Below are 24,593 nucleotides of genomic sequence, written 5' to 3'. Positions count from 1 at the left end.
ACGCATCCTTTGTCTGCGTACTGCAAGTCCCATGGTGCACCGCTGCCGGAAGTGCATGTGCGCCGCGGCGTGCGCTGGGCTGCACGTGGGCCTGGGGGAAACTGCGGGCAGCTGGGCCGCCCTCTGCCCGGGGCTGGTGGCTTCTGGGCCTACGTCGGGAGGCCCACGTGTCCGGCCGGGCTCTTAGGTGGGCGAGCCTCCTCAGGCTTAGTGACTGCGGCCCTACCTGGGAGGCTGACTTTGTTGTGCCGTGGCCTGTGAGTCAGAAGAGGAGCCCCAGCCTAGGAGGCCGGGACAAAGTGGTGCGGCAGCGTCACTCACGCCCAGAGGAGCGGCTCACCCCCGCAGCCTTGGGAGGGATGAGACCCGAGTGATCCGCTTAGGATCTGGCCGGGTCGGCGCACAACTGACCTCAGTGCCCACGTGGACATCGCATATCACTAATTACCGCTTCGTGTCAGGGACCTTGCTGCACTCTGGGTCCCCAGAGGGCACAGGTTCAGCCCTGCCTTCGGAGGACTTACGCTCTTGTGCAAGGACACACAAAGTAAAGAAAGGAGGCAATCCGAGAGAGAGCGAGGAGGAGGCCTTGGTCTGGGCAGCCTGGGAAAAGTTCTTTCAGGCAGTGACATTGAGCCGAAAGCTGAGGAGTGGCAAAGTCTAGGGCCAGCGCCAGCCCACGTGGGGCTTGAACTACACTGCAAACCCTTGTGTTTAGTGCATCAAGCACTGGTGTGTGCACTCAAACTTTATAATCGCCCTCAGTGACCTCCCGTCATTACCCCCAGTTTATAGATGAGGCAACAGTTGGGTACAGACAGGTTTTTTGCCCGAGGCCACCCATCTGGGGTAAAGTGGCAAGGATGAGACTTTATTGCAATCACAGAGTGAAGCCACTCAATGTGCTAAGCAGGGATGTGCCAGGTTGTGATTTTCTTTAATGGTAAAATAACACATAACAGCATTTACCATTTTAACTACTTTTACAGGTACAATAGCACTAAGTGCATTCACATTGTGCAACCATCACCAAAGCCATCCCAGAAACCTTTTCATCATCCCAAAGTGAAACTATACCCATAAAATTTCCCATTCTGCCTCTCCCAGCCCCTGGTAACCACCATTCTACTTTGTGTTTCTATGATTTTGACTACTCTGAGGACCTAATAGGAGTGAAATCATACAGTATATGTTCTTTTGTGCCTGGCTTCGTTCATTCAGCATGTTTCAGTTTTCAAGGCTCATCCATTTTGTAGCATGTATCAGGATTTATTTTTTTTTTTCTTTCTTTTTAAGAGATGGGTCTGGATGTGTTGCATAGGTTGGAGTGCAGTGGCTACTTACAGGCACAATCATAACGTATTACAGCCTCAAATTCCTGGACTTAAGTGATCCTCCTGCCTCAGCCTCCCTAATAGCTCAGCCTACAGGTGCTTGCCACCATGCCTGGCTTCCTTACTTTTTACGGCTGAATAGTATTCCTGTGATCGGGCTTTTAAAAAGATTCCTCTGGCAGCTATGTGAAGACTGAATGAGAGGAAGGGGCTGGAGGAAATGGAAGTGGGGAGGCCTGGCAGGGACCTGCCTGCCCAGGTGGCGGGAAGAGGGAGTACACAATATGATCTGGAGTAGAACAAACAGGACTCTGCCGCATGAGGAGGCCGGTGAATGAAGCACAGGTCGGTCACGGTTGGTGGGGAAAGCACACAGATAGGGTGAGGTTCTTGGGCAAAATCTGATCTCCCAGAGCCTCCTTTGGGAAATTCAGACGAGGATTCAAGGAGGTCGCGCCAGGGAGCTCACTGCCTGGGCACCGGGCCCAGGGCGATGGCCAATAAAGGAGGGTCGTTGGAGCCGTGCGCAGGTTGTGTAGCTCTACGAGGCTCCGGGAGGCCCCGGGAGGCTTCCCAGGGAAGGAGACCGTTGGCGTTGACTGGGGGAAGGCACTCTCAGAGTTCTGGCTTCCGGGGCGGGGGGCGGCGGCTGCGACCAGCCAGAAAAGTCCGCCCCCACGGCCTGGGATCGAACCTGGGCCGGGACTGCACAGCCTCGAAGCAGCCGGGCGGGATTCTCCGAAAGGGCGGGACTCGGGGCGCGCCGCCGGCCCTCCCGGCGCGGGTGCTGGACGGCACAGAGTTACGAGGGCTGACGGGAAGCGGAGCGCAGACGGACCTGCCGGCGTCCGGGTCCCGGGGGCCGCGGGCGGGGCGGGGCGGGGCGGGGCCGCAGCCCGGCGCTGGGCACTCCCGACGGGGCGGGGCCTGGGGCGGGGCCTGGGGCCGCCCGCCCGGAACCGCGCCGGCGGGAAGGCGGGCGCGGAGCGCGGGGACCGCGGCCGGCGTCTGCGCCCCGCCTGGAGGCAGGTACGCGCCGGCCACGGGCGCGGAGGGGACGGCGGGGACGTTCGCTGCGAGAGGGCAGGGCTGCCCCGTGGCCGGCGCCCGGGCATCCCCAGCCTGCCTCCGCCGCGGACGGCGGGGAGGGGTGAGGGCGCGCGGTCCGGGTTGGGTCCCGCCCCCACGCCGTCTGAGCCCTCCCTAGCGGACGGAGGTGTGAACTGGAAAGGGAAGGCGAGTCCTCCTCCAGGGGTCACGAATTGGGATCCCGTCCCCAAGACCCCGAAGCCGCCCAGGGGCTCACGCCTCAGGTGCCTCCTCTTACACTGGCTTCTCTTGACATGTCACCCCCGCGGCCTCAGAGCTGATAGCTGTGAAGGTCGAAGGTCGACTCATCCCCAGAGCACGGCAGCAGCCTGATGGCCTGACAGGTCTGGGAGTCACTTGCCCCGATTTCCAGAACTTGAAGCCTCACTCCTGGCCCCTGCCTGGAGCAGGGTTCCCCAGGCTCTGCGGTGTACAGGGTCTCCCTGCCTGGTGCCCCTCCCAGCCAGGGGGGATCCTATTCCCTAACCCCCTTTCCAGCAATGATCCAGGCTCCAGGGCTGCGGAGTGACCACAGGGTCTCCCCCACGCTGCGGACCAGATGGCCTGGCTCAAGGGCTCCCCCGCTGCAGCTGGAGTCCCTGTTCCCCTGACAGGAGGAGGGAACCAGCCCCCACTCCTGCCCACTCTTCCCCCTTCCTCTGCAGCCTCCCTGGGCCCTGCCTGATCAGGCCTGCCTGCGTGCCAGGACATGCCTGGCCCCCGAGGACAGTTGGTGGGTGATGGCTGCAGTGGTGGAGGGGCTGGAGCCCGAGGCAGCTGCTGCAGAAGACGCTGCCAGAGAGGCTGTGCAGGCGGTGGATGCGGGGCCCGGGGCGCCGCCTCTCCTGGTTGGGGGGAACCGGCTGAGCTTCGACCTGCACCCTGGGGACTGCCACCGGCTGCTGCACCTGTGCGCCCAGCAGCTCCCTCAGCTGCTCCAGGTGGAGTTCTTGCGGCTGAGTACCCACGAGGACCCTCAGCTGCTGGAGGCCACCCTGGCCCGGGTGCCTTGGTGCCTGCCCCGCCTCCGCTCCCTGGTCCTCAAAGGTGAGCCCCACCCATTCCTGACCCTGTCCCCATATCTAGCTCTGCCCTGCCACTGCTTGATCCCCAAAGGCAAACCCTAGTCCCGGCCCCAGCTCCAGGCCTCACCTCCTGCTCCCCAGGTGTGAACTCCTGTCCTACTCCTATTCCTGGTCCCTGTCCTCAGCCCCTTCACCCTCCTCCCCCAAGGTGAGGCTCGCTGGGTCCCAGCTCCCAGACCCTGAAGCTGCCCCGTGGGGTCTCTCAGCAGACCCCAGTGTGGATATTGCTCCTGGGGTAGGTCATGGGTGATGGCTGTCAGCTGAGATGGACCAGTGGTCTCTGTCCCTGCCTCCCTCCGTCTCTAGCGGCCATCTGTCCCTGTCTGGCTGGGGGGGAGTGGGAGGTCTGTGCCTCTCGAGCAGCTCTTTCTCTGGCTGGCAGGGCCAAGCTGGGACCTGGGACCCTGGTTCTGAGGGCCACATCCGCCTCCCCCTCTTCCCAGGAGGGCAGTGCCGGGACTCACTGGGAGCCTGCCTCCGGGGCGCCCTGACCACTCTGCCTGCTGGCCTGAGTGGCCTGGCCCGACTGGCCCACCTGGACCTGAGCTTCAACAGCCTGGAGACGCTGCCGGGGTGTATCCTGCAGATGCGTGGCCTGGACGCTCTCCTGCTCTCTCACAACCGCCTCTCTGAGCTGCCAGAGGCCCTGGGGGCCCTCCCTGCCCTCACCTTCCTCACCGTGACACACAACTGCCTGCAAACGCTGCCCACAGCTCTGGGGGCCCTGTCCACCCTACAGCGCCTCGATCTCTCTAAGAACCTTCTGGACACTCTACCCCCAGAGATTGGCGGTCTGAGCAGCCTCAGTGAGCTCAATCTGGCCTCCAACCGGCTGCAGAGCCTCCCAGCCTCTCTTGGTGAGTAGCAGCTGCAGCCCCCGTGCTTACTGGGCCTGATGGGCAGCACCCCTCCGCCACTGGCCGGGCTCCGCCCTCACCTGGGCCCCTGTACCTCAGGCTTGGCCCACGGCTGCCTCCTTGGTGGCCCTTGCACCTCCCTGGCCTTCAGGGCTCCCTGTGCAGCTTTGTGGGGCTCTCTGAGCCGGCGCGCAGAGTCGAGTCTGAGACAGCTTCTCTGGGAGGCTGCAGCACGAGCGTCCTCGCGGTCCTCTGCCGACCCTAATCCAGCTCCTGCCTCCAGCGGGGCTTCGGTCCTTGCGGCTCCTTGTCCTGCACAGCAACCTCCTGGCCTCAGTCCCCGCCGGCCTGGCCCGCCTCCCGCTGCTCTCCCCGGCTCGACCTGAGGGACAACCAGCTCCGGGACGTGCCCCCTGAGCTACTAGACGCCCCCTTTGTGCGCCTGCAGGGGAACCCCCTGGGTGAGGCCTTGTCAGACCCTCCGAGTCCCCCAGGTAGGCTTGGTGCTAGGGAGGGGCAGACCGTGACAGGATGTGGGCACCCCCACCGCCCTGACGACAGGTCCGTCCCTTCCACAGGGATAGCCCCAGTTCTGGAAATGCCCAGGCTGTTCCTGACCTCAGATTTGGACAGGTATTGAGGGAGATGAGGGAGAGCAGGAGTGGCTGTGTACCAGCCCCCTGGCCCGTGCCTCAGGGGTCTTTTGGAGCCCTCGAGGCACCAGGCTCTGCCACACGGGCCCCTCTGAGTCTGATCCGATGCCCCCTTTTCCTCCCTCAGCTTCCCTGTGACCCCCCGAGGCTGCTCTGTGACCCTGGCCTGTGGTGCCCGCCTGCAGTTCCCGGCAGGGGCCACCGGTACCCCCCATCACCATCCGTTATCGGCTGTTGCCGCCGGAGCCAGGCCTCGTCCCCCTGGGCCCTCATGACGCCCTGCTCAGCGGTGTCCTGGAGCTGCAGCCCCACGGTGTGGCCTTCCAGCAGGCATGGCCAGCGTGGGGTGGGGGGCAGGGGTGGAGGCCCCTGGTCTGGCCCCAGCCTCACACCACCCTTGCTTGGCAGGATGTGGGCCTGTGGCTGCTGTTTGTACCCCCGCGGGCCCGGCGTTGTCGTGAGGTGGTGGTCAGGACCCGCACTGACAACAGCTGGGGTGACCTGGAGACCCACCTGGAAGAAGAGGCACCCACGGTGAGGGCTGCCCAGGCCTGCAGGGGGCCCGCCCCGTCCACCCCTGCCTCCCCTCCTGCCTGCCCCGCTGCCCACCCCGCCTCTGTCTCTAGCTTGGTCCTGCTCCCTCCGTCTGGCAGCTCTGCCCTGACCCCTCTCCCCTCTGACCCCCCAGCTCTGCCCTGACCCCTCTCCCCTCTGACCCCCCAGCTCTGCCCTGACCCCTCTCCCCTCTGACCCCCCAGCTCTGCCCTGACCTCTCTGCCCTCTGACCCCCAGCACCCGTTCCAGCGGCTCTGGGCTCACTGCCAGGTGCCCCACTTCTCCTGGTTCCTTGTGGTTTCGCGCCCCGTGTCCAATGCCTGTCTGGTGACACCAGAAGGGACACTGCTGTGCTCCTCCGGTCATCCTGGGGTCAAGGTGACTTTCCCCCCTGGGGCCACTGAGGAGCCTCGTCGAGTCTCCATGCAGGTAGGGCCAGGGCAGCACCGAGGGTGGCAGGTGGAGCCGCAGCCCACAGCTGGGTGCTCAGACGGCCTGTCTGCCCCAGGTGGTGCACATGGCCGGCCGGGAGCTGCGCGCCCTCCTGGGGGAGCCAGAGGCCGCGGTGAGCCCCCTGCTGTGCCTGTCACAGAGCGGCCCCCCTGGCTTCCTCCGACCAGTCACCGTGCAGCTGCCTCTGCCCTCTGGCATCACAGGTGAGAGGTGGCCACGTGCTGTGCCTAGAACTGCGGCCATAGTGCGGAGGGGGCAGTGCTTGGAGGGGAGCCTCAGCTGGGGGGCTTAGCCTACTGGCCCCTGCTGTCCCCAGGCCTCAGTCTGGACCGCTCCTGCCTGCACCTGTTGTACTGGGCCCCTCCCGCGGCCACCTGGGATGACATCACAGCTCAAGTGGCCCTGGAGCTCTCCCAGCTGTACGCTCGCTTCCAGGTCACACACTTCTCCTGGTCAGTGTCCACCCGGCTTCCCCAGTCCCCTCCCCCGCCAGTCTGTACGTTCCCCTCACCCCAGCCCCCCCAGGTACTGGCTCTGGTACACCACCAAGACCTGCGTGGGGGGCCTGGCGCGGAAGGCCTGGGAGCGGCTGCGGCTGCACCGTGTGAACCTCATTGCCCTGCAGCGGCGGCGGGACCCTGAGCAAGTCCTGCTGCAGTGCCTGCCCCGAAACAAGGTGGGGGGCTGGGGGCAGCAGGGTGGTGAGCGGCGAGCAGGGGTGGGGTTCGGAGCTGCGGGCTCTCAGCCGCGGGGGTGCCTTGTAGGTGGATGGTACCCTTCGGCGGCTGCTAGAGAGGTACCGAGGCCCCGAGCCCTCTGACACCGTGGAGATGTTTGAGGGTGAGAAGTTCTTTGCGGCCTTCGAGCGGGGCATCGACGTGGACGCTGGTAGGCCCCCTCGGCCCTGGAGCGGGGGCTCGCAGCCTGCCCCCGCCTCCCTGCTGAACCCTTCCTGCCCCCAGATCGCCCCGACTGCGTGGACGGCAGAGTCTGCTTTGTCTTCTACTCACACCTGAAGAATGTGAAGGAGGTTTATGTGACCACCACTCTGGACCGGGAGACTCAGGCTGTGCGGGGCCAGGTGGGCCAGTGGGGCAGGGCCCGCCCCCCAGGTTGCCTGGGCAGGGGCCAGAGCTCTGAACCCTACCTGATCACCCTCAGGTGTCCTTCTACCGGGGCACGGTGCCCGTGCAGGTGCCCGAGGAGGCGGAGGCTGCCCGGCGGAGGAAGGGCACCGATGCCCTCTGGATGGCCACTCTGCCCATCAAGTTGCCGGTGGGGCTGGGGGCAGTGTGAAGGGGTGACTTGGGCAGGGTCTGGGGCTCACTACGTGGGCTCACTACATTCCTCCTCCTGACAGAGGCTACGGGGGTCTGAGGGGCAAGGGCGGGGGGCCAGCCTCTCCCTGGCACCTCTGAACCTGGGTGATGCTGAGACCGGCTTCCTGACCCAGAGCAACCTGCTGAGTGTGGCTGGGCGCCTGGGTCCTGACTGGCCGGCCGTGGCCCTGCACCTGGGCATGCCCTACCGTGAGCTGCAGCGCATCCGGCATGAGTTCCGGTGAGCCTCCCACTGCCGCCTGGTGCCAGCCTGAGGGCTGGGCCTTGGCTACCCAGAGGGCTCCACTTGATGCTGGTAGGAGTTTTCTTCCAGGGCAGGTGGGAGCAGGGCAAACACCAGGCTGGAAAAGCAGGCCCAAGGTCCAGGCGGAGTGGGACCCTGAGTGTGGTGAGTGGTCCTGGGCAGGTGGGCAGGACCACTCCATCCGCACTTCCTCTCCCAGGGACGACCTGGATGGGCAGATACGCCACATGCTCTTCTCCTGGGCTGAGCGCCAGGCTGGGCAGCCAGGGGCCGTGGGGCTCCTGGTGCAGGCCCTGGAGCAGAGTGACCGGCGGGACGTGGCTGAAGAGGTTCGGGCAGTCTTGGAGCTCGGCCGCCACAAGTACCAGGACGGCATCCGGCGCACAGGCTTGGCTCCCGAGGACCCTGCTGTGCCTCCCGGCCCACCGGCTCCACAGTCCCAAGGGCCTGTCCAGGCCTAGGCCCCACAGACTTTGGGCTGGCCCCTGACCTGCCCTGGCCTTGGCCAGAATGTGCCACCTTCAAGCCTCTCGAAGTGTCTCCCATAGGCAACAAACATGGTCTGTTTCGTCTGTGGTCTCAGAGCTTGTTTATTTGCTGATGGAGAGGCTGGAGGGAGGCGGGTGATGGAAGCCCAGCCCTGCCGGGAGGGCCCGTGCACACAGACTGCCTGCAGCCCTTGCCTCTGCGCTCTTCCCTCCATGCCTGCGCCTCCTGCTGGTCCTGGCCCTCCATGGACGGGGAGGAGCTGGTGCTACAAAGTAGCAGCGCAGGTGGATACAAAGTCCCCTGTGTGGCAGGAGCGTGCACCCGCCTTGCTCACCAGCGCTTAGCGCGAGCAGTTTCCACTAAGCACCTACGGTCTGCCCTGGAGACCCGCATCCACCGGCTCCCTGCCACCCGCCCGCCCCCTTCGGCCCCGGTCTCTACAGGGGCCTGAGGTCCGGAGACCAAAGAAGAGCCCTGGGGACGCAGGCCCGACCCTCCGCGCGCCGAGCCCCCCACCTGCCGCCCTACCCGCCCGGCCGTCCCGGCGCCCGGTGCGCCCAGTGCCCCGTGCGGGTGGGCGCGGGGCGGTGGCCTGGCCGGCGCAGTAGCCGCGGCGGCCGGGAGGGGGAGCCGGAGCCCGGCCTGGGCCGGGGGCGGAGCGCGCTCGGCGCCGAGCGACGCGTCTCCCCGCCTAGGTGCTGGCTGGGCGCGCGGCACGGCGGGGAGGCGGGCACGGCGGGGAGGCGAGCGCGGCGGCGGCGGCAGAGCGCGGTGAGTGCCCGCCTGGCGACTCCCTTACGCTGCGCCCACCCGAGCGGCCGGGCTGCGGGGCCGAGGGGTGCCACGGCGGCCGGGGGAGGTGACAGCTGCCCGGAGACGGTGGCTTCGGCGGGGCCTGAACCGGCAGATGCTCCGACCCGCCGCCGCCCGGGTGTGGGAGGGAGGCCGTGCTCGGCCCCGGCGGTGCCGGGCGCGCTCCCCACGCACACGTGTCCCGGGGGTGGGGGCTGGGGGCCGGAGCCCAAGGAGAAGAGGCCTTGGGGGGCGCACACGTGGGGCCTCACCGGACATGTGTGGGCACGTGCGTGACCGGAGTGGCGGTCTCCGGGCGGGGACAGCGAGGCTGGCTGAGCCCTAACAGCAGCGCAGGGGCCTGAGCCGGCCTCGGAGCGGAGGGAGCGGCTCCCAACCCGCTTCCCCTTTGTCCGCGGGTCGCCGCACTGCGCAGTTGGAGACCCCGGGACCCTCCACCCCGAGGACTGAAAGCATCTCTCCAAGAGGAAGGGATTGGGGGGATTGGGTGGGGCGTGGATAGCCAGTCCCAGACTCTGAGCCTCATCTCTAGCGCCTTTCTTGCAGGTAGGGGGAGCTGGGCAGCTTCATTTGGGGGAGATTTTAGCCCTGCAGGTCAAGAAGCAGCAGTATGGCCCAGTGGGGTGGTCTCTTCCGGCTCTCCTGCTCTCTCCCCAGCCTGTGGCCTCAGTTTCCCTGAGGGCTGATGGCCTTGGGGCCTGAGCGCCAAGCTGAGCCTGCAGGTTTCTAGGACAACAGTGCAGGGGAGGGCCCTGGCCAGCTGTCTCATAAGCAAGGAGTGGGCGCTGCCAAGTGAGGACAGAGAAAGGGGGTTCAGGGTTTGGAGGGCCCTGCCCGTTCCCCAGGTGGAGCCTCACCGTCTGTTCTCAGCCCTGGCCTGTGCCGGGGGGGGGGGGGGCCGCACACAGCCTGGGCTGCATCTCTCCCTGAGACCAGCAACCCCTCCCCACTCTGGATGGTCTGTGTGACTGGTAGGCCAGGGCCGCCCCCCATCACCCATGTGTTTCTGACCCTGTACAGGGAGGAAGGGGGTTCCCGGAGGGCAGGGGTAGACCCCAGGGCAGCAGAGAGAGCTGGCGAGAGCTGGAGAGTGGGGCTGTGGGGGTGGTGAGGGACAGGTCAGGTTGAAGTTCAGAGGTCAGTCCTTCACCCCTGGGGCACAGAGAGGCAAAGCCCTGTGTGTGGCGGGTGGGGGGCATAGGGCTCTGGCAGTTCCTGGGCCCTCTGGACCTGCCAGGTGAGCAGGGCCTGGGGGTGGTAACCAGCGGCCTGTGGGTCCCAGCCCTTTCCAGTGGACACAGGTGCCTTTCTGCATCCCAGGTTGAAGTCCCTTTGATAAGTACCTGCCCATAACGCACACACAGGTCCCGTGCCTTTCTGCGTCCCAGGTTGAAGTCCCTTTGATAAGTACCTGCCCATAACGCACACACAGGTCCCGCAGACACCAGTGAGTCTCAGCCCATCCCTGCCCCACAGCACCGGATTCCCCGTGCAGGTGCACACAGGGTGCCTGGGCACGGAAAGAGTCCCATCTGCTGGGCACCAGCGCCCTGACGTCGGGCTGCTGGACTGGCCCACAGGCTGCAGACGGGAATCCACCGGGTGGCTGGGTCAGACCCATCCCCCAGCCCCCTCCCTGGGCCGTGCCCCGCTGCCCCCCTGAAGTTGTCTCACCCCTTCTCGCAGAGCTGCAGGAAGCCCAGCTTGCCCAAAGAGAAAGAGAAAGTGGCCGCCCCTCAGGCCGCCCCGCCCGCCTCGCCCCGCCCCGCGGCCAATCCCCGGCGGCCCTGGCCTCCTCGGGAGACAGCTTCCCCTCCTCGGTGAGCCGGCGGCTGGAGTCGCGGGGGAGCCCGGTCCTCAGAACCGCGGGGTGAGCAGGACCAGTGAGCGGAGCAGCGCGGGCAGTGGGAGGGTCGGGGCCTGAAAAACCAAGGTGAAGGTCACGGGTCCTTTGAGAGACCACAGGTGTCAGCCAGCCGTGTGACCCTGGGCAGCAGCGCTGCGGGTGCGAGCCTGGGACAGCTGGCCTCTGAGGGGGCCCCAGGGGACGTGGGCGCCGGGACTCTGGGAGGCCCCCCACAGCTCAGCTTGTATGGCTGCGCCCATGGGAGGCCCCCGGGGGGGGGCTGCCTCTGGCTGCTCAGCGCTGTCCCTGGTGGGAGAGGCCCCTTCTCCCCTCTCAGCCTGTAGTGGGGGGGTGTCAACCACAGGGGCCTCAGAAGGTCAGCCGTGCTCCCCAGCTGTCCCCTCCGCCACACATGCCTGAGGCTCCCGCTGGGTCTCTGAGTCTCTGTGAGTGAGGCTCCGGGGAGATGGAGAGGGTGAAGGTGGGCAGAGGGCCGCTGGGGGTGCTTCTCTCGGGGAGGGGGCTCTGCGGGCCCAGAGTGGGGCTGGACCTGGGGTGGCTGAGTCCATCTGGGCAGCGGAGAGCGGAGCCCAGGACGGGGTGGGGGGGTATGGACTTGGAGCACCAGGGAGGAGCCAGTGAGGAGACCCCAGCTCCCATCCGGAGAGGGCAAGTGTCCTGCCTCTGCCCAAGGAAGGGGCATGGTCAGCCCAGTCCGGGTCCAAGTGCTCCAGCAGGCAAGCGGGGCCCCTGCCGCTGTCCCCCAGCGGTGCCTGGCCCTTTAAAAGCCTGAGCTCGCTGGGTGCATGTGAGCATGAGCAAGTGTGAGCTGGGAGGAGCCGGAGGGGGGGGGCGCTTGAGGGGAAACCGGGTGGTCCCAGGGACAGGGCTGGGTGGCGGGCGCCTCCCCTGTGCACCCCCAGGACTTGGTGCTGGCTCCATCCCAGCCAGGGTGGGAGGCTTATTCCTCTGGTTTGTCCCACCCTCCACTGATCGCTGTCCCCACTTCCTTCCAGGACAGAGTGGGGGCTGAGCCTTGAAATTCCTCCAAAGGTGGAGGACCGCCCCTCCCCCTCAGTCCCAGCCTCCCTCCGCGTGGCCTCCTCCCCCAACACCAAGTCCTCCTCTGTCTGGCTCCTACCTGGCTCATCCGATCAAGTTAAATGGCTGATAAGCAGATCAGGTCAGACTTCAGTCTTGGCCACGTGCCCCACCCCCACCCCTGGCCTGTGGTCCAGGAAGCAGATCTTGACCACTCCCCCACCTGCCCACACAGCCTGCCAGCCAAGCTCATCAATGGTGGCATCGCTGGGTTGATCGGGGTCACCTGCGTGTTCCCCATCGACCTGGCTAAGACGAGGCTGCAGAACCAGCAGAATGGCCAGCGCATGTACACCAGCATGTGAGTGTGCCCCGGGGGCAGGGTGCAGTTTACACCTCTGAGCTGTACTCCTGTGCCCCCCACCATGTGGCAAAAGGAGAAGGTGAAGGTGGGGCAGGCCTGGGGGAGGTCCCATCCTGGTCACAGCTGGGGTCATTACTGGGCTTAGGACGTGGCCTCTCCTGTCAGCCCCGGGCAGCCCAGAGACCCCAATCCCTGGGCAGGGAAGGAGCTGACCTCCATCTGCACTCAGGAGTAGGACCGTCCACGCTGGCCCCCAGCTCACCCCATCCCCTTGGCTGCAGGTCCGACTGTCTCATCAAGACCATCCGCTCCGAGGGCTACTTCGGCATGTACCGGGGTGAGCTCGGGGCGAGGCAGGCCTGGGTAGCACCCTCCGGAAGCCTCGGTGGGGCGGCACATGGGGGGTGCAGCGGGCAGGGCAGCCAGTCTGCGGGGGCTGGCGGAACTTGTGCTGGGGTGGGGTTGGCTCTCCAGTGGGTGGCAGTACTCAGCCCTCCTTGGGCACCTCCCCCAGTCCCCATGTGATGCCACTGCTTGGTGTGGCAGGACGCCGCAGAGCATCCGTGTCTCTGCTGGTGGCTGCAGCCTCCTTCCCTGCCTTCTGGGACAGGCGGACCCATCTGTGCCTGGAGATGGGAGGGTGTGGGGGGGGTGTCCCTGCAAAGCAGCTTAGGAAACAATCCGCAGCCTGGATCTGGCCAGAAGCCCTGAGCCCTCAGGACCGAGATGGGGGCTCTCCACTGCCTCCCGAGTCTGACTCACACAGGGCCACACACTCCTGTGTCCCCTCCCCCAGCCCCCTGCCCGTGCAAGTGCCTTCCATCCCCCAGGGAGGACACCATGGGCCCCGGGGTCTGACCCCCCTGCCCGGCGGCAGCAGCATAAGGCCTGTGTCCCTGGAAGCAGAAACAGATGGAGGCAGAGTGGGAGGACTGTGGGGGGGGGGGCCTGGAGGAGGCAGAGGCGTGTCCCCTATCTCTGCCCCCTCCCTGCCTGCCTGGCACAAGCCAGGGCCCAAATGTGGGTGAGAGGGCAGGAGGCGGCGGCCAGAGAGTGACAGGGAGGCTTTGCCAGCCGAGAAGCAAGCCCTGGCTGGGAGCCTCCCCAGCCCAGGCCGCGGAGTGCGTGCGCCCCCACCTGACCTGCCTGTGTTCCCCCAGGCGCCCCCTGACCCCCGTGTGCCCCACAGGAGCCGCTGTGAACCTGACCCTCGTCACCCCTGAGAAGGCCATCAAGCTGGCAGCCAATGACTTCTTCCGCCATCAGCTCTCTAAGGACGGGTGAGGGCCTGGGTCTGCCCAGTGGCTGGGGCCCAGGTCATGGCGGGGGGGGGGGGCCTTTGGCCCCAGACCAAGGACAGAGGTGAGCCCGGCCAGGTGGACCCCACCCCGGGGCTCCCAGGGGCTCTGCCCACCTTCAGACCCCTGGCAGGGGCTTCCTTCTCCCTTCTCCTAGAGAGGAGCAGGGCAGTGCTGAGGGGGGGCTCTGGTCCCAGCAGTCCTCGGCCCCCATCCACTTCCTGCCGGCCTTCGTAGGCCAGGATTTGGGGGGCACCTCCAGCTCCCTCATCACTCGAGAGTGGGGCACTCAAGACCCCACAATTCCCCGTTTTTCTTAGAGGGAAGATGGCCTCACTGCCCTTCTCAGGCCCCTGCCCGTCAGGCCATCTGTCCGTCGGGCCGGTCGCTGCCTGATGCTGGCCGGCCTGAGCCGGGGCCGCTGCACCCCGCAGGGCTGCGTCTACCTCCACCTTCCCATCCCGCTCTGCACCCAGCCGCGCCGGCGCCCCCGTGCGGCAGGCAGTTCCTGTCTCTCCCCCGTCCTCACCGCGGCCCCCGCCCCACCGCAGGCAGAAGCTGACCCTGCTGAAGGAGATGCTGGCTGGCTGCGGGGCTGGCACCTGCCAAGTGATCGTGACCACCCCCATGGAGATGCTGAAGATCCAGCTGCAGGACGCAGGCCGCATTGGTGAGGGCGTGTGCGGGCCAGAGGGGGCTGGGGCGGGACCCTGCCCCCTGCCCTGCCCCGCCCGCAGGAAGAGACAGCGCCCATTTCTCCGTAGCTGCCCAGCGGAAGATCCTTGCTGCCCAGGGGGGCACCCAGGCCTCCGTGGAGGCTCCGGCTGCTCCCCGGCCCACGGCCACCCAGCTGACCAGGGAGCTGCTGCGCAGCCGGGGCATTGCCGGCCTCTACAAGGGACTCGGGGCCACGCTGCTCAGGTGGGAGGGACAGCGAGGGTGGGAGGAGGCCTGCCTGCCCGCCCCGGTGCCCCCGGGTCACCGCCGCCACCTCCTTCCCGCAGGGATGTGCCCTTCTCCATCGTCTACTTCCCGCTCTTCGCCAACCTGAACCAGCTGGGCCGCCCGGCGTCCGAGGAGAAGTCGCCCTTCTACGTGTCCTTCCTGGCCGGCTGCGCGGCTGGGAGTGCAGCTGCCGTGGCCGTGAACCCCTGTGACGGTCAGTGCGTGGCCCGGGCCCGGGTTGGGGTTGGGGCTGGGGCGGAGGGGCGGGCGGCGAGTGGGGCTCACACGTTGGCCTGTGCGCCCCGCAGTGGTGAAGACTCGGCTCCAGTCACTGCAGCGCGGCGTCCACGAGGACACCTACTCGGGGGTTCTGGACTGCGCCAGGTGGGCGAGGTCCCCTGTGGGGAGTGGGGGCGGGCCGGGCCCCAGTTCTGACCCTCCCTCCTCCACAGGAAGATCCTGCGGCACGAGGGCCCCTCGGCCTTCCTCAAGGGCGCCTACTGCCGTGCCCTGGTCATCGCGCCGCTCTTCGGCATCGCGCAGGTGGTCTACTTCCTGGGCATCGCCGAGTCCCTGCTGGGGCTGCTGCAGGGCCCCCGGGCCTGAGCCTGAGCCTGCTCCAGCCTCGCCCCGGCCAGCCAGGCAGGGCCAGCCGGGCAGGGCCAGCGTGGGGCCCGGCAGGGCGGCCAGCCCAGGCCTTAGTGAGGGGAGACCTCCCCAGCCCTCCCCACTCGGCAGGGGAGGGGCCGCAGGGTCCACGTGGGTGTTGTGCACACAGGCCCCGCGGGGTCCTGCCTGCACCATTGGGATCAATGTCTTATTTATGTAGAAAATGCAGAAACCTTTACATTCCTCAAGCCAGCCCTTGCCCCATTCCTGCCTGGGCCTGAACACCCCCAGGGACAGAGCTGGTCTCTGGGCTGGGGGCCCCAGGGCCTGGGCTGGGCAGGCTGGATCCTACCCCCAAGTCCACCAGCTCCTGTCCCCCGAGGCTGTCCTGGTCCACAAAGGGGACCCCGCACAAACCTATTTATTGATTCTGTGAGCCCAAGTGGCTCTCCAGTCCTTCCGTCCGTCCTCACAGCCACTGTTCCCATGCAGGACACGACCGCATCCCTGGCCAGCCTTGCAGGAGACCTGAGGTCTCCTGCCCCCATGTTGACCAAGGCTCACACAGATGTGTGAGTCTGTGTGTGTGTGCTTGTCACAGGGAGCAGGGTGTGCCCCCCAGCCCTCCGCTGGCCTATCCCCCTGGAAGGGGGCTGTGGGGGCTCTGCTCCTCCCCACGTAGGGGGCACTGTGCTGTGCCCATGTGCTGAGTCCCCCCAGGCTCTCTGCTGACCCCGTCCAGGAACTTATTTCTCCAGCCTGGCCCCTCTTGCTGCACCTTCCCCTTGTCTGGGGTTGGCCGGGGTGAAGAGCAGGCATAGGGACCAATATGGAGTCTGGGGGTACCTGCCCTGCTGTGGGGGGGCAGGAACTTTCCCCAGCCCCCCTACGGCCCACCCTACTCTCTGAGCCTCTGCACGAGGCCCCTGACCACAGTCCAAAGCTCCGTCCTACCAGCGCCCCCAGTGCCCGGCCCCATCCGTGTCAGTGACAGGCTCTCCCTGCCCCACCCCGGCCATGTGATTGTGTTGGTGACTGATCCTGACGTGCTGGTGCTGTGTCTCCAAAACTGGGCGCCCACGGAGGCCCCTTCCCAGTGACACTACCTGGGGCTCAGGCTGGGCCCCCCGTTCACGGTTGTTCCTGGGAGCTGCCCCTCCCATCACATCTGAACCTTGGAAGCTGCTGCTCTGCTTACAGAATTATATTTTTTTCTTTTGAAGAGTTTTAAGAGTTGTAATTTTTTGTGTCTTGTCATGTAAGAGGATTAATAAATATTCTAAGTAGATGCTTCCTCTCTGGGACTCTGTGTGGGGGTGGGGGGGCAAGCCCATCTTCCCATCAGCGGCTCCCCTCCCCCTGCGGACCGGCCCTCTCCTCCCGCCCGGCTCCCCTGGGCCCAGAGCTCGGGTGGGCGGGGCCGGGCGGGGCGTGATGCTCCCTGCGCCAGGGCGGTGCATTGTGGGAAACTCCAGGCTCCGCGTCGGTCCGCAGCCACCGCCTGCTGTCGTCCGGCGGAGGGAGCGCGCAGCGCCGAGCGGGAGGCCCAGACGAAGGCGGTGTAAGGCGGCAGGCCCTGTCGGCGGGGGGCAGGGGGCGGGGGCGAAGAGGGAGGGTCCCAGCCCTGAAGGTCACCGGGATGCCCGCCGGGCTCTCCCTCCGTGCACAGCGGCTCCGGCTCCGGGAAGATGGAGGAGGAGCGGGGCGCGGGGAGCGGGGAGGTCGATCTAGTGCCAGCCAGAAATAGAGGAGGGGAGCAGGCCACCTGCGCTTTGCAAACGTGGCCCGCAGCTGAGACCCCTCCAGAACTGCAGGGGTGAAGAGGCCTCCGGTTCCCTAGGAATGGGGGCAGCAGCGGGGCCTCCCACTGGACACCCTCCTCTTGCTGTGACCTTCAGGTGACCTTCAGGGTGGTCAGTGCACCTGGCCAGGGGTGGGGGACCTAGGCTGCAGCTTCCCAAACTGGCTTCCTCTCCCTGTTGGGGGGAGGTGAGGGGATTTCTCATCCTTCCCTGGGAGAGGCAGCCGGTGGTGTCCTGGTCTTCGGTCACCACGGACTCAGGGTCAGGGTTCGTTCCTCAGCATCTCCCCACCCCCACCCAGGAGGTCCTGAGTCAGGCACACCCTCTCCTGCATGTGGCCCAGCCAGGCACGGTGTGTGCCCAGTCTGGGCCCACAGAGGCGAGCGCAGCCCGGGCTCTGCAAGGACTGCCTGCCCTTGTGCCGGACACAGCAGCGGCCCGTGCTGGGGACTGGTGGGCGCCAGAGGCTGGGGAGGGGCACACAGCCCACCAGGTGGCCCAGACCTGCCTGGCTGCTGCAGCCTCCTGGGAGACACCCATTTGATCACATCTGGGTCCTCGTGGTCCTGGTGGCCTTGGACCCACGCTCACCCCCACAAGCCACCTGACAGCCCCTACCCTGGCTTCCCACCCTGCCCTGCCCTGCCCTGCTCGTCCTCCACTTGGACCCTGGCCAGGTCACAGCCCCAGGAGTCTGTGTCACCTCTGTGAAGCAGGAACTCTCCTGAGAAGGGTGCATGGTCAGTTCTGCCCATCATGGCTCTGGTCACCTCCCTGTGACCTAACACTCTCCCTCCAGTCCTCAGGGCCATGAGGGCTCCCTGCCCTGGACAAGCACACGCTGGGGAAGACTGGCTCACAGAGGAGGAAAGGAGGCTTCCGGCCGGTCTCCTCCGGCCCCCTCCCCCTCCCCTCCCCCTCCCGTGCATGCCCACGGCCCACAGCCCCCCTCTGTGGCTGCAGGGGCGTCCCAGGCAGTGGTTACCTGATGCAGGGACTGAAGGCTCTGAGGCCCACAGGAGGCCCATGGGAGTCCAGAGAACTAGGCAGGGAGGGTCTCTGTGGGGACAAGGTGGTTGGGGCTGGACAGTAGGGGACCTCGGCCTGTTCCACAGTCTCACTTGCGTCTCCCTCTAGGTGCATATAATGCCCAGGGGTGAGTCGTCCTGAACCACTGTGGTCCAGCCACCAGCCCGTCCTGCACGACCCCACCCAGCCCGCCAGCACCACCCACCATGGAGTCCAGAGGGAAGTCGGCCAGCAGCCCCAAGCCTGACACCAAGGTGCCCCAGGCCACCGCGGAGGCCAAGGTCCCCCCGGCTGCTGATGGGAAAGCCCCCTCGAGCAAGCCTGGGAAAAAGGAGCCCCCAGCAGAGAAACAGGAGCAGACGGCAGCCCCGAACCCGGCACCTGCCAAGAAGACCCCTGCCAAGGCAGACCCTGCCCTTCTCAACAACCACAGCAACCTGAAGCCGGCCCCCACGGCCCCCACGGCGGTCCCCCGCAGTCCGGATGCCACCGCAGAGCCCAAGGGCCCTGGTGACGGGGCGGAGCAGGACGAGACCGCCAACAGGGGCCCTGGGGGGCCTGGGGGCCGAGGCCCCTGGCCCTGTGAGAACTTGAACGTCCTACTGGTGGCTGGGGGGGTGGCTGTGGCAGCCGTGGCCCTGATTCTTGGTGTGGCCTTCCTGACCCGGAAAAAATAATGCCAGGTGGCCAGGTGGGGGCACGGAGCCACTTCTGTACAGACCTGGGGAAGCTAGTGCATGCAGAGCTCACACCTACCTACCTACACGCACACCCCGTATATAGACACATATGCCCCCCATACCTCGGAGAGGGACGCACAGCCCACCAAGCAGGACACTGAGCCCCCCTCTGCCTCCCAAACCCCGGGGCTCCAGGGCAGGACAGGGATGAGCTCCAGGATTGGGCAGGGCCTGTGTGTGGCCCCCACCCAGTTGGGTGTGTGTCCACGTGGATGTGCCCATGTGTGCCAGTCCTGAGAGGCCCCAGTGATCCTGGGGGGCTCCCTGGTGGCAACATCCAGAGGAGCCCCCCCTCCCACTGGTCTCTGAAGTGTGGTACAGGGTGCGGAAATGCGTTCTGCCTCAGCCCCACCCCCGTGGGACATTAAAGGGCGTGGTCACTCCACTCTCCCCATTTCTGCTCTTTCTGTGGCCCTGGGGGTCTGCTGGCCAATGCAGTGGGGCCGGCTGGAGGCGGGCGGTCACCTTGGCTGGGCCCTGGTGCCCCTCCACCCACCGCCCTGCCCTGGCTGGTCTTGGGGCCTCCCCAGAGTTCTCCTTTTCCCACTTGTGCCCCAGGACAGCAGCTGAGGCTGGGACCACCACATTCCCAGAGCCACAACCATTCTGCGGGCGTCTAAGGGCCTGGCGAGGAGGCGGCGGGGGGGGGGGGCGGAGTTGAGGGCCCCACCCCATGGCTGTACCTGCCCGGCGCCGCCAGATTGTCCCCTCCTGCCTGTCCCCAGCATCCTCTGAGTCCAACAAGCGTATAAATGCAATAACAGGTAGAGTAGAACCGCTTGGGGGTGACCACCTCACCCGCCCACTGCCCCATAGCGCCTGTAGGGAGACCCTGCCCAGCCCCCCTTAGTGCATCTGGTCCCAGCTTGGCCCTGGGCATGGGGGCAGCAGGCAGGCCCTTGGTGGTGGTGGGCACCGTGGGAGCAGGACCTGCCCTCACCTGGCCAGTGGCCGCAGGACCCCTGGGCCTGAGTGGAGGCTGAGTCTGAAATAAACTCTGTTGTCTAAAGGCTGGGTTTGCGTCCTCACCGGCACGTGGTGGGGAGAGGAAGGGGCTTCCCATCTGGGCATGGGGGGTCCAAGATCTGTACCCCCAGGCTTTTGAGGGAGGGGTAGGGGCCCAGGTCCCCCTGGCCAGCCCCCCTGCCACCTCCATGCCCTGGATCCTGGTGGTCTCTGCTCACAGCCCCCCTGGGCCTGCCCCATCCCAGATGCCCCTCCCTGGCCTTCCTGGGCACCCTGACCCTGCATGGACACCCAGGGGCTGCAGGACCAGCACCAGGCCGGGGCTGTTGGCCACCGTGCAGGAGGCAGGGGCAGCCCAGACTGGGCTGAAAGAAGATGCTCCCTCCGTGACCCCCCAGTGCGGAGGGGCCCTTCTCAGTCCCCTCTGAACTGAGTCCCCCATTCTTGGAGGGGTGCAGAAGAGGCTGTCTGGTCACCTCTCTTCCGCCGCTCCCTGAGCCGTGGGTGAGGTTGTTGAGAGGGGCTGGGAGGGACAAGGCCTGGGGGTCCCAGAAGTGCTCCTCCGGGCTCTGTCATCCTGGGCCCTGGACCGCCCACCCCAGGGGCCGCTGAGCTTGGCAGGCAGGAGCTCCACGCCGACCTCAGCCCCAGCCTTCCAGCTGGCAGGGGGATACAGCCCTCCCGCGTCCACCCCCACCCCAGAGCTGCAGTTCGGGGTCAGACACACCCCTCAGGCCTGGACCAGTATGGACAGCCCCATGCGGTGTAGACGTCCGGGATGGCCCCTGCTGCGCCCGGCGAGACCGCCCTCCCGGCTGCACATAGGGGAAGTGCTGCGGGGACCTGCCCACACCTGCGGCTCCGCACACCTGCCCCACAGGTGCCAGGGCCACCCCTCTGCTGCCCTCCAGGCCCTCTCCCCTTCTTTCCACTCTGCGGCTTGTACCTTAAAAGGAAATAAACAAACACTCCCTTCATGGCATTTTCCTGGACGTGGGAGGGAGCAGAGCTGACTGAAGAGGGGTCTGCTGTCTCGAACCACAAGGACGTGGCCTTTTGACGCTGTGGTGTGCCACCGACAAGGCCACCTCATTTTATTTATCCGTTAAGGGTCATTTAGATTGTTCCACAATGTTTGCAACTTTAAACAAATCGGGAATGAAAATGCTTGGAAAGTCGCTTCTGGATGTGGGGGTGCAGCACCCACACCTTGTTTGCTTCCCTGCGGTGAACATAACACTAAAGCCGCTGTCTCACCCGCTCCCAAGTGCACAGTTCTGGGGCATTAAGGACATTCATGTCGTGCAGCCATCACCACTGTCCATCTCCAGACATTTCTCATCTTCCCGAACTGAAACTCTGCCCCCATTAAACCAGTTCCCCTCTCCCTCCTCCAGCCCCCAGCACCTGCCACCCACTGTGTGTCCGTAGGAGTCTGAGGACTCCAGGCTCCTCCTGTCAGTGGAAGCACACGGTGTCTGTCCTTTGATTCACGGAGCATAATGTTCTCAGGGTTCATCTGTGCGGTAGTACACGTCAGAACCTCTTTTGTTTTAGAGATAGAGCTCAGGGGTCTCACTCTGTTGTCCTGGCTGGAGTGCCGTGGTGTCACCACAGCTCACTGCAACCTCAAACACCTGAGCTCAAGCGATCCTCCTGCCTCAGCCTCCTGAGTGGCTGGGAGTACAGGCGCCACCACCACATGGGCTGATTTTTCTAATTTTTGTAGAGATGGGGTCTTGCTATGTTGCCCAGGCTGGTCTGGAACTCCCAGCCTCAAGCAATCCTCCCACCTCGGCCTCCCAAAGTGCTGGGATCACAGGCCTGAGTCACCACCACGCCTGGCCCCTATTAAATGTTTCTTTCTGAGAAACTGGATTTGTCGGCCTCTTTCTTCAGGCTCTCAGCCTCCTCTGACCTTGGGGTGGGTTTGCGTCGCCCTGCCCACCACAGAACACTGGGTGAGTCAGCCAAGCGCTGAGACGTGAGAAAAGGACAAAGGGAATGAGGCATCCGTGGGGGGTCCCAGGGTGGCAGCCGCTTACGTGGAGTGGTGTGGCTCAGCCTGCAGACTCGTGTGTTTCTAGGACACCCCAAAGGGCCGGCCAGCCCAGAGCGACGGCTAACCGAGGGCCATCTGTCACACTCCGGCAGCTGCATGCAAGGCCACTTCTGGAGAAGGGACAGGGCTTGCACAGGAACTGCAGTTAGGAAAGCGCTGCTCTTGCTGTTACTGCTGCTGCTGTCATCATCGCAAAGAGCTCTGCAGTCCAAAGCTGATTTAGTCTGGACGGTTGCTCAGGCTACGCGCGTGGACATCCGTGTTGCTCTAAGGCCTCTGTCCTCTCTCGGTGAAACCTTCTCTGTAGACTAAATTCTGTCTCTTTCTCCATTTGCTTCTGCCTGTCCTTCCTTCCTCTTGCCACCCTGGATGCCACATGAGGGGACCTAAGAAAATGTCTAACAGCCTGGGATCCCTTAAGGAAACCAGAAAAGGTGCCACAGACTCCTCTTTCTGGGAGGAACCCCAGGAGTTGTGAAAAGATTCCTCAGCCGTCTAAAGCACGGCTCTCTCCTGTATTGTGTGCTACCTGATCTGTCAGGCTTTGGGGGGTAGCAGAAGTCACTTTGTCCTGTGAGGACGTGACCGTGGTGTGCGCACTGGCTGGTGGGTCGCCGTGAGAGCTGCGTGTTAGAGGTGCTGAGGGCAGTTGTTCACAGTGACTGGCTGTCACTACGGGGGCTACTCTCCCGGGACGAGCTCAGCACACGCGGGTGGGCGGGGTGATCGGCGTTAGGGTGCCGGCCAGCCTCGGGCACTGGGACTCGCACCGCCTGGCTCCCTGGAGTTGGCCTCTCCTGGGGACCCAGGATTCTGTGTAAATGTGGGATCCTTGATTTGGGGGGGTCTGGGTGTCCTGCCTTCCAGCGGCACCTGCTTTTCACAGGTTTAAATATTAGGCTCTAAAGACTGCAGACTTTCTTTGCCATATTTATTAAAGGGCTCCGCCAGGAAGCCAGTAAACTAATTAAGAAATAAGCTACGGTAAAAAGAACACCTATGCTGTTTGTCAAAGAAACTTATATCTATAGGAAGGTTCTTGAAAACAGAAAAGGAAGACATCTGCATCTATAAAGGAAATCTCCATTTGTGAGTGCATCTCCCTCGCCCCCCCTGCATTTAGGTCACTTCCATGTTGTGGGAAACAATGGCTTAGAGCTCACTTGACAAGCCTCACCTTTATTTAAGATGCTTTTCTGCCAATCTTGTCTTAACTAGGCTTTTACCCATGCCCAGGGGCTCAGCAGAAGATGGTGTTTAGACCTCAGTTCAGTGTCTTGGAGATATAAATTTTCTACCATTTTTCACTTAAGAGTCTCGTCCTAGGGAAATGATCCATAGTGTAAAACAGGAGAGAGAAACTATTTGAAAACTGGCAAATGAGGCTGGGTGCGACACTTTGGGAGGCCCAGGAGTGGGAGGCTGCAGTGAACTATGATCTGGCCACTGTGTTCCAGCCTGGGTGACAGAGACAGACCCTGTCACTAAAAACATAAAAGAAGATCTGCTTCTGTCTGTGTGTCTGTATGTCTATGTGTTTATGTGTCACGTGTATGTGATATTTCCCTACAAAAAGATATTAAATAGCTCTAATTAATTGGCTTAAAGAAAAAGTAAGCACTTCGATCAAATATTTTATCAGAAAACTAGAAACCGGGCCGGGTGGGGTGGCTCACGCCTGTAATCCCAGGACTCTGGGAGGCTGAGGCGGAAGGATCACTTGAGCTCAGGAATTCAAGACCAGCCTGAGCAAGAGCAAGATCCTGTCTCCACTAAAAATAGAAAAATTAGCCGGGCATGGTGGCGCACGCCTGTAGTCCCAGCTACCCAGGAGGCTGAGGCAGGAGGATCACTTGAGCCCAGGAGTTGGAGGTTGCTGTGAGCTAGGCTGACACCAGGGCACGCTAGCCTGGACAACAGAATGAGACTGTCTCCAAAAAAAAAAAAAAAAGGTAAACTGGTGTCTTCAGAATTAAATATAATTCAGCCATTATTTGCCTGGGTCTATTGGTCCATCAGGCTTACACTGCCTCCGGTAGGTGTTTTAAGGTCATGAAACAGTTTCTTCTGTGGTATTTTTGGTAATTGTTTGACTTGTCTGTGAGCTAATGTCCCAGAGCCACTGGATTCTAGGGTCTAAACAAACGTCCTCCCTGGCTGCGCGGGGAGGGCCAGGGTTACCTCCCAGCTCTGTCCTCAGGCCTGAGCCCCCCACGTGGTACGAGACGTCAGGACCTGGACAGGCCGGTCCTTCTGAGCTGTCCTTGGGTGCCACTTGGGTACCCGGGAAGACAGGGAGGTTACCTGTGTCACAGTTTCAAAACCCTTTTCAGTGATTTAAAATCTTAGAGCCATGTTATGTTAAATTAAGGAATAGATAAGTATAAAATGTTGGAGTCATTTCTAAGGTAAGTTAAAATACTGAAATAATTATTAGACATTAAGCTTAAGTTTATATACTTTGTCATATTATTTTTATATGGTATAAAAAGCTAAATATATTTAGAGCTGTTAATAAAAAAATTGGGGATGGATATAAAACAATTCAAAATTACTTTTACTTCCTAGCTTTTTCACTGTGTTACATACAGCGGGTGGTCCTGGGGACAAACCGAGTGGCACACGGAGAGTCGGAGAATCAAGGTTTATTTGCCGGCGGGCTCAGAGAGATCTCACCACCAAATTCTGAGCCCCGTCTACCCAATTTTTCCCACATTTATTAAGTTGGGGTGGCCCGAGGGGTGGGGTTAGTTGATGGGCCAGGTCATAGGTTAGTATTAAGCCGATGCGTGTCTCCCGTGAGGGGTGGGGTCTCAGGTGACTGATGCGCCAAGTAACAGATGCGGTTTTCCTTATCGACTGGAAATTAGGGTCCTTTAGAGTTGACACTGTAATTCACATCCATAATCAGAACTACCGGATAAAAGAACCGGCTCCACACACGGGTGTGAAGATGTGTGAGGGAGGCAAAGGTGGTTA

The 24,593-nt window shown here is 63.7% G+C and overlaps 4 protein-coding genes across 5 annotated transcripts; 3 read left to right on the top strand and 1 right to left on the bottom strand.

The window, feature by feature from the left end:
• The first annotated feature begins 2,299 nt into the window (after nucleotides 1–2,299).
• PIDD1 (p53-induced death domain protein 1) lies at nucleotides 2,300–8,189 on the top strand. Its single transcript, XM_045558529.1, is given in 19 exon segments — nucleotides 2,300–2,363; nucleotides 2,699–2,767; nucleotides 3,089–3,470; nucleotides 3,952–4,365; nucleotides 4,649–4,737; nucleotides 4,739–4,859; nucleotides 4,944–4,998; nucleotides 5,146–5,227; nucleotides 5,229–5,348; nucleotides 5,427–5,552; nucleotides 5,811–6,002; nucleotides 6,082–6,229; nucleotides 6,343–6,478; nucleotides 6,552–6,702; nucleotides 6,791–6,914; nucleotides 6,989–7,107; nucleotides 7,188–7,301; nucleotides 7,387–7,586; nucleotides 7,810–8,189. Coding segments are annotated over 17 exon segments (2,760 nt in total). The 5' UTR covers nucleotides 2,300–2,363; nucleotides 2,699–2,767; nucleotides 3,089–3,163; the 3' UTR covers nucleotides 8,072–8,189.
• A 240-nt stretch (nucleotides 8,190–8,429) lies between these two features.
• On the bottom strand, nucleotides 8,430–9,475 carry PANO1 (proapoptotic nucleolar protein 1; the record flags this gene model as incomplete). The annotated part of the gene is given in 5 exon segments (XM_045557084.1): nucleotides 8,430–8,913; nucleotides 8,915–8,991; nucleotides 8,993–9,043; nucleotides 9,045–9,211; nucleotides 9,214–9,475. Coding segments are annotated over 5 exon segments (1,041 nt in total), but the record flags the coding sequence as incomplete, so codon positions are not given.
• On the top strand, nucleotides 8,835–16,303 carry SLC25A22 (solute carrier family 25 member 22). Of its 2 annotated transcripts, none has more exons than XM_045558531.1 (11): nucleotides 8,835–8,870; nucleotides 10,599–10,732; nucleotides 11,775–11,941; nucleotides 12,035–12,160; nucleotides 12,445–12,500; nucleotides 13,353–13,443; nucleotides 14,013–14,131; nucleotides 14,226–14,382; nucleotides 14,466–14,620; nucleotides 14,715–14,790; nucleotides 14,859–16,303. In XM_045558531.1, exons 3-11 carry the CDS (start codon nucleotides 11,922–11,924, stop codon nucleotides 15,010–15,012), a joined length of 954 nt encoding a protein of 317 aa, XP_045414487.1. In that variant the 5' UTR covers nucleotides 8,835–8,870; nucleotides 10,599–10,732; nucleotides 11,775–11,921; the 3' UTR covers nucleotides 15,013–16,303. The 2 variants fall into 2 exon arrangements, with proteins under 2 accessions (XP_045414487.1, XP_045414486.1); XM_045558530.1 differs by having other exon boundaries at nucleotides 10,599–10,782.
• A 1,749-nt stretch (nucleotides 16,304–18,052) lies between these two features.
• Nucleotides 18,053–18,523, top strand: CEND1 (cell cycle exit and neuronal differentiation 1). Its single transcript, XM_045558528.1, has one exon. It carries the CDS (start codon nucleotides 18,053–18,055, stop codon nucleotides 18,521–18,523), a length of 471 nt encoding a protein of 156 aa, XP_045414484.1.
• The last annotated feature ends 6,070 nt before the right edge of the window (nucleotides 18,524–24,593 follow it).

This window comes from Lemur catta, chromosome 7 (genome assembly GCF_020740605.2).
Source record: "Lemur catta isolate mLemCat1 chromosome 7, mLemCat1.pri, whole genome shotgun sequence".
In the NCBI taxonomy this organism is placed as follows: domain Eukaryota; kingdom Metazoa; phylum Chordata; class Mammalia; order Primates; family Lemuridae; genus Lemur; species Lemur catta.
This window is presented reverse-complemented; position numbering and strand designations above follow the sequence as displayed.

Excerpts from the sequence above, each read along its gene's own strand:
- SLC25A22 (XM_045558531.1), top strand. The coding sequence starts at position 11,922 with ATGGCTGATAAGCAGATCAG. Across the intron at positions 13,444-14,012 it reads CATCAGCTCTCTAAGGACGG|GCAGAAGCTGACCCTGCTGA; the intron begins GTGAGGGCCTGG and ends GCCCCACCGCAG. Across the intron at positions 14,132-14,225 it reads GCAGGACGCAGGCCGCATTG|CTGCCCAGCGGAAGATCCTT; the intron begins GTGAGGGCGTGT and ends ATTTCTCCGTAG.
- CEND1 (XM_045558528.1), top strand. The coding sequence starts at position 18,053 with ATGGAGTCCAGAGGGAAGTCGGCCAGCAGCCCCAAGCCTGACACCAAG.